General features: G+C 38.7%; 1 protein-coding gene across 1 annotated transcript in view; it reads left to right on the top strand.

Moving 5' to 3' along the window:
• LOC107684548 (serine/threonine-protein phosphatase 6 regulatory ankyrin repeat subunit A-like) overlaps nt 1-7,521 on the top strand; it is a 28,296-nt gene extending 20,775 nt beyond the window's left edge. The window contains exons 19-28 of the mRNA XM_016480832.1: nt 1,056-1,143; nt 1,235-1,352; nt 1,434-1,653; nt 3,545-3,632; nt 3,718-3,801; nt 3,892-4,037; nt 4,140-4,222; nt 4,343-4,425; nt 4,508-4,599; nt 6,003-7,521. Coding sequence (XP_016336318.1) covers nt 1,056-1,143; nt 1,235-1,352; nt 1,434-1,653; nt 3,545-3,632; nt 3,718-3,801; nt 3,892-4,037; nt 4,140-4,222; nt 4,343-4,425; nt 4,508-4,599; nt 6,003-6,286 — 1,286 coding nt within the window. The 3' untranslated portion in view covers nt 6,287-7,521. The remainder of the gene's footprint in view (nt 1-1,055; nt 1,144-1,234; nt 1,353-1,433; nt 1,654-3,544; nt 3,633-3,717; nt 3,802-3,891; nt 4,038-4,139; nt 4,223-4,342; nt 4,426-4,507; nt 4,600-6,002) is intronic.
• Nucleotides 7,522-7,811: the final 290 nt, after the last annotated feature.

The raw sequence follows: 7,811 nt of genomic DNA, 5'->3' as shown, positions 1-7,811 counted from the left end.
CTACTAGTTTTAACGCGAATAAACATGACTGAACATCTCATGCCTCATGTAATTGCTCAATCAGTGTTTCAACCGCGGAAAGACATCAACAATACAGCGTGGAAATAAAATGTCACGTAGCATTTAATTTACCTCAGCAAGTCATCAGTGTCCACAGCTCGTTAGTTCACTAGAGAAATTAAGTCTAGAGAGGAGCATTTTGCAAAATATTACACCATATACTCATTATATTTTACTAAACCTGTTAGTCTTAATTATTTAATGTACAGTGTTTAAATTAATCTGTTATGAAACATGCTATGACAGCCATTGTGTAATTGAATATATTTTAACAAATAGCTTAGAAATTTTATTATTTATAAATTAATTTAAAAACTGCATTATGTGCAGTTTACATGTTGATATTACTTAAAGTTGAGTGTTGATCATCTAATTTAAGTTTGGGTTAAGTTGTTAGGCCTAATTGTAACCTTATAATGTAAAAGGGCTCCCTATAGTTTTAAGCATAAGCTCAGTGTTTTTTTAAAAAAAAAAAAGTTTTCCCCCCTGCTGTACCGAAATCATACCGAACCGTGACATTAAAACCGAGGTGCGTACCGAACCGTCATATTTGTGTACCGTTACACCCCTAATATATATACATACAGTATGTATATGTGTGAATGTTTTTTTATATTTACTCAAAGGATGAGATTCATGATAACAAGTAGTATGTTATGATGGCATTTAATATGATTGCATATTTGTTGAAATTAAACATTTTCCTAATTTTCTTATCTTTTTTATTTTTATATTTTTAAAAATGTATTGTACTCAAAATTCACACAAAATATTTGGAAACAGAAAATGTTCAAATCTATTGACAACTGTTTATGGATTCTTGACACAAGGCAGAGCTAACACTTCTGTTGTTAATCAGCTAAGCAGGCACAAGGTTGATATTGTCGGCAGATTTATCATCCTGGTGGATATATATCAGTTTATTGCTAATGCCAGAATGTTTTACTGTGCATGTATGAACATGACACACATATCTCTTTTCTCTTGCCTTGCAGCCACAAATGGTCACTCTGAATGTCTCCGTTTGCTCATCGGAAATGCCGACCTGCAGAGTGCAGTGGACATTCAGGATGGAATTGGCCAGTAAGTATATGAGACTATTTTCCAATTTCTTCTTATAGAAGATAATGGAAATTATAGATTGTGGAGTCTTATTCATATATGTGATTCTCAGGACGCCTCTGATGCTGTCAGTGCTGGGTGGACACACAGACTGTGTTTACTCCCTTATTAATAAAGGAGCCAATGTGGATGCCAAAGACATGTGGGGCCACACTGCTTTGCACAGAGGGGTAAATCATAACTGATTTCCTTTGGCACTAGAAGGATTTCTACTGGCACTGGCTCATGGATGTGTGTGTTGTTCCATCCAGGCGGTGACGGGCCATGAGGAGTGCGTGGAGGCTCTGCTGCAGCACAGTGCCAGTTTCATGGTACGGGACTGTAGGGGGCGCTCTCCAGTGCACCTTGTGGCCGCCTGTGGCCACGTTGGGGTTCTGGGGGGCCTTCTGCATGCTGCGCAGTCAGTAGAGACCATTCCTGTCATCACTGACCACCAGGGCTACACGCCCCTGCACTGGGCCTGTTACAACGGTGAATAAACGCACTTGCCAATCACAGATTGATACACCCTACCTGTTTAAAGACCTGTTCGCACCAAGACTGATGAAAATAATGCAGGGTTCCCACTGTCATTGAAATATCAGGGATTTTAAAGGGGTGGTTCAGTGGTTGTTTTCTAGGCTTGATTGTGTTTATGGGGTGCAGTCTAACATGTGTTAATGCTTCGTTTTTAAAAAAATGCATTATTTTTCACATAATTTACCTTTATTCCACACCGCTCTGTCCCTTCTCTGAGAAACGTGCTGATCAATTTCCTTCATTTATGAAGCCCCTCCCTCAGAAATAGGTGATGGGCGCTGATTGGTTAGCTCGCCCAGTGTGTTGTGATTGGCTAAACTGTCTCTAGTGTGCTTCTTAACGTCCCGCCCCTCTCCTCAGCGGCATGTGCTCTGGTTGTATTGTAAACAAAGGCGTCGTTAATATCGCTTATCAGTTTGAGCTCGATTGAGAAGCAGAGGATATTATTGAAGAGGATCGTGCAGAACATGTGCAAGCATGATTTTAATGGTAGGCCTATGTTTTTTGTTTGTTGTTGTCTCATACTTTTAGATATGCTGTTATTTTTAAATGCTACTGCTTATGTTAGCTTTTAATATACAGTTTTATCCTGATTAAAGCTTTAATACAGTACGGCAACTGCACGCGGGTCCATGTTTAACGCTTCTCATAGCTATGTGAAAATAAGTGTATAATTGTAACAGTTCATTGCTGGAGCTGAGCTCAATGAGAGAGAGAGAGAGATGCAGAGTGTGTGCAGAGCTGGGCGACGCGAGGAACAGTATTAAGAACCGCTGCTTTAGAACATTGATTTTGAATCTTGTGAATCCATTAGAATCGTTAGAAGACAGAATCGCGATTCATATATGAATAGATTTTTATGTGCAGCTCTAGTTTTCTCTTCCTCTAAAGCAGCGCAGCATGGCCTCGCCCCCTTTGTTGCCTTTTCCCGAGGGCAGGGTTTATCTGGGTTTGTGATGTCACGAACCCGGGAAGTAACTCGTTGCAGTCCCTACCAGACGTTTTTGTAGGCATTAAACTGTCAGAATTTTAAATGACTCCGTTTGCATTGAACTTTCAGCTTCGTAACTTAGCAGATATCGTTTATGCTCAAACAGCAACATTACACACTAACTAACATTAAAAAAGTGAAATCGCAATGAACCACCCTTTTAAAACTGGTTTCCAGACATGGAAAAGTCATGGAAATCTCTATAGTAATTCAATATAATGTAAAGCAAATTTACTGTTTTCAGTTTCTGGTTATGATCTGCTTGAAGGCTCAGGAAGGCGAAACCTCTTGAGATATGTTCAGATTTAAGGTTTTCTGCCTTTTTAGGGACTTTCATTCACTGATAAGCATAATAACTATAATCTTATTTTAAGCAATAGTAACTGGCATACAAACAGAATCTCTTCTCTTTCATTCGACTGGACAAGTCATGGAAAATCATTGGTCAGAAAGGGTGGGAACCCTGTATATGGCACTTTGGTGTCAATTTGTTTGTCATTCTATGCAAAATGTTAAAACCGAAATGAAAGCATGTTGTTCTGAAAACATACAGATGTCACTTGCATTAATCCGAGAGACAACTCGTATATAATTATTTCTTTTAAATATGGGAAAAAAAAGTCCAGAATTGTTGGGAAAGGAATGCAGTTTCATTTTAAAATCTCTGTTGAAATCTCAAAGGTCTGATTTGTTGTGATTAGACCCCACAAGGTGAAATTCCAACCAGAACAATCACAAAACATTATCGCCATGTTTGACTTTTTTTTTTCTTTTTTCTTTTTTTTTTTTTCTTTGAGCAGGACTCATCTGCTCTTAAATAAACTGGTGTTGCACCAAATTCTCTCTCTGCAGGTCATGACACATGTGTTGAAGTGTTGCTGGAGCAGGAGTTATTTCATAAGACTGAAGGGAACACCTTTAGCCCCCTTCACTGTGCTGTGTAAGTGGATTTGGTTTGGGTTGTTATGTGTTTGTGTGTTTAAAAGGGTAAAATATTGAAGTTGTTTTGTTTTTATGACCTTCAGTATAAATGACAATGAAGGAGCAGCTGAGATGTTGATAGACACACTTAGTCCTGCCATCGTCAATTCAACTGATTCCAAAAACAGGTACTGGTCTTACTCAGTTTATTCATTCTTTCGTCAGTTTAGATTGATGTGTTTTGTGGTCCCATTTGTAACTTTTTCTCTCTGTAATAGGACTCCTCTTCATGCTGCAGCATTCACAGATCATGTGGAGTGTCTGCAGCTCTTGCTGAGTCATAACGCACAGGTGAACTGTGTGGATGCTGGAGGCAAAACCCCACTCATGATGGCTGCTGAGAATGGCCAGACTAATGCAGTCGGTAGGACTTTGATGCTCAAACCACTTATGTGTTTCATGTTTATAGTTAACTGAGTTTGTGTTTGTTTTTTGATGTGTCATGATGTCTGTCTGTGGTTGGCAGAGGTGTTGGTGAGCAGTGCAAAAGCAGATCTCACGCTACAGGATGCCAACAAAAACACTGCTCTCCATCTGGCTTGCAGTAAGGTAAGAAACACTGTTCTCTCATGTCTTAATTCCTCATAATATGTAAGGATGTAGTATAGATTGTGTGATGTTCTAATATCTATTACTGTCACTGTATTGATTTTCATTTGATCTCTATAGGGTCATGAAACCAGTGCCTTGTTGATCTTGGAGAAGATCACTGACAGAAACCTTATCAACTCCACCAATGCAGCTTTACAAACGTATGGTCTCAAATAATGCACTTACACTGATGTACACAAATATATTAAAGTATAAGCCTAATATTAAGTTGTCATGTTCCAGGCCCCTGCATATTGCAGCCAGGAATGGCTTGACTGTGGTTGTCCAAGAACTACTAGCTAAGGGTGCCAGTGTGCTAGCCGTGGATGAAAATGGTAAATGCTGATGACTTATGACCTTAAAATAGGTTTAGAGATGCACAAATGTATGTGTATGTGAGTGTGTGTGTGTATATATATATATCAGTATCTCACAGAAGTGAGTACACCCCTCACATTTTTGTAAATATTTTATATATTTTCATGTGACAACACTGAAGAAATGACACTTTGCTACAATGTAAAGTAGTGAGTGTACAGCTTGTATAACAGTGTAAATTTGCTGTCCCCTCAAAATAACTCAACACACAGCCATTAATGTCTAAACCGCTGGCCACAAAAGTGAGTACACCCCTAAGTGAAAATGTCCAAATTGGGCCCATTTAGCCATTTTCTCTCCCCGATGTCATGTGACTCATTAGTGTTACAAGGTCTCAGGTGTGAATGGGGAGCAGGTGTGTTAAATTTGGTGTTATCGCTCTCACTCTCTCATACTGGTCACTGGAAGTTCGACATGGCACCTCATGGCAAATAACTCGTGTTGAGTTATTTTGAGGGGACAGCAAATTTACACTGTTATACAAGCTGTACACTCACTACTTTACATTGTAGCAAATTGCAGTCATTTCTTCAGTGTTGTCACATGATATATATATATATATATATATATATACATACACACATACTGTTTTTCAAATGTTTGTGGTCAGTAAAATTTTTTTTTTGTATGAAATGTTTTTTATTCAGCAAGGATACAATAAATTGATCAGAAGTGACAATAATGACAATGCTATAAATGCTATTTTTTTCCTATTCTTAAAATCCTGAAAAATGTGTCAGTTTCCACAAAAATCTTACGCAGCACAACTATTTAGTTGTTTCGTGAGCATCGGATCAGTATATCAGAATGATCATGGGACACGGAAGACCGGAATAATGGCTGCTAAAAATTCAGCTTTGTCATTACAGAAATTATTTTATATATTAAAATAGGAAACATTCATTTTAAATTTTAATAATATTTATTGTATTTTTGATCAAAGAAATGAAGCATTGGTAAGAATAAGACAACTTTCAAAAAATCTTACCTCAAACTTTAGAATGGTACTGTTTGTGCAATTTAAATTTTTTTTTTTGTGAATTTTATAAACGTTCTTTTTATTTACCGGTAATAAACAAACAAATGGAATTTAGGAAATCTTGGAAATTTTTAAACTATGAAATCGTGATATTTTGGTAGCAAGGTTTACGAATAAGTAAAACAAAACATTGATCTCCCAATTTGTAATATCTTTATGTAATTTTTATTATGGTTTTTATTACTTTTGTTGTCTTCCGTTTAGGTTGTCTTTGAAAATAATTATCAGTATCAGTTTTTCTATTACGGCAACATGCTTATATTATATTGTCCCCCATTGTAAAACCGGCCTGACGGGTCTTCTCTCATTTATTTGAAAAAGGCTACACTCCGGCACTTGCTTGTGCTCCTAACAAAGATGTGGCAGATTGCCTGGCGCTAATCCTGGCCACCATGATGCCAGTGTCTCCCGGCGGAGGTGCGGTGCCTAGCCTCACGTTCAGTGCCATCAATCACTACACCAGCCCCACGAAAAGCGTCACGTTCGACAGTCTGCCCATGCTCCGCTCCGAACACAGCTCCTATTGCAGTTTCAACAGCATCGGTCGCCACGACGGCTTCTACAAGGATGACGAGCTAAACGACTCTGACTCAGAGACTTACTGAGGAGGAGGAAAGGAGAGGTGCACATCTTGTCTTAATTACCCAGCGGCCGACCACTCCGCAGAGCCTTAACAGTCTCTACACACAATTCACACAAACAAACACACCTGTATGAGGCGCAGCAGGCTGGCCCTCCCAGCCCCCTTATTCATCAGCTCAACCTCTGCCAGCACATCTTGCCCTACCCAAATGTAACGGATAAGTGGGCGGACCTCCTGACATGGCAATAAAAGACAAGAATCAGCGGCCTGGGACCAACTTTTGCACAAGCAGTTTGACACTGTCGTAGTGCACCTGGGATTCGAGATTCAGCTCTCTTCAGATTGCGAGGGAGGATTTGAATCAGTCCCTCGTGAAAGACTGGGATATTTGTGATGCTTTCAACAGTTTCAAGTCAGTGTGCACTTCTGAATCAATCATTTACAACTTGGGGAAAGAAATTATTTATTTTTAAAATACGATTTTAATATCTGTCAAGTTCTCTGTCCCTCTGAGGGGGATAAAAAAAAAAAATCAGAGTTTCAGTAGATTCAAAACCCAAGGGCAAAATTGAGGACATGAACATCAGCATTGTAATGCTTTTGGCCACAAGCATGAGTGAAGTTAAAAAGCTAACTGTCTCCATCTTCAGTTTTAGGATAAATTATTCTTTTTATCTATGGTATTTATTTTTACTTTCCATATTTCATCATCATTTTGTGCCTTCATAAATTACTGCATGGAGGGAAGGGGCAGCTCGAAAGAACAAATCAATGATGCACAAGAAGTTCAACACTACGTCTGTGAAAAGCACTGAAAATGAAGAGGCAAACGGCTCCCAGCATGCTTTGCTCCAGAATGAGGAACACTGTGTAAACCAATGGTAGAACAGCATTTGATCTCTTTGTATGTTGATATATGAATATAAATATATATTATATTTTTTCTGGCTCTTATTAACATGACTTTTTTTGGGCAGGTATGCTCACTTTGATTTAGCAAATGAAACCACTTGATCCTTCTGTGATGGCTTGTCAGAAACTTGTGTTTGTCTCTTTTCGAGCTTTGATTTTGGAATGATTGAAACTGGAAATCTGTTCAATACAGCTTCTCGTCTGAGGGGGTCAGCAGGTGTCTGTTTCCTTTCCTGGGGGAAAGGAGAGTGATTGGTGCAGTCGAATGCCACTGCTGCCCCCTACTCGCAACCAGAGATTCCTGTATATTTTATGGTTGATTAAATAAATAAATGAGTTCAGTACTTTGAATCGTATTTTTCTTATTATCAAATGTTTAAGTAAACCTGGAATATTATGGAATTGCCACTTCCAGACCTATCTTAAATACATTTCAATAGTGGAATAAATGTGTGTGTGTGTGTGTGTGTGTGTGTGTGTGTATGTGTGTTTGATACTTCAAATGTCCAGCAGGAAGTCTCCTACATTCCTGCATTCCCCGTTTCCTGTTTTTCACCCTTTGTTTGCTTTTACAGGAGCTGGACTACGAAGAGCTGAAGGAAATCAAGCTGCAGGTGTCTGTTGCTAACAAGGAA

The sequence above is a fragment of the Sinocyclocheilus anshuiensis genome, unplaced genomic scaffold, assembly GCF_001515605.1.
Source record: "Sinocyclocheilus anshuiensis isolate Anshui unplaced genomic scaffold, SAMN03320099.WGS_v1.1 scaffold225, whole genome shotgun sequence".
NCBI lineage: Eukaryota > Metazoa > Chordata > Actinopteri > Cypriniformes > Cyprinidae > Sinocyclocheilus > Sinocyclocheilus anshuiensis.
The sequence above is the reverse complement of the archived record's forward strand: the minus strand, read 5'-3'. Positions and strand labels throughout refer to the sequence as shown.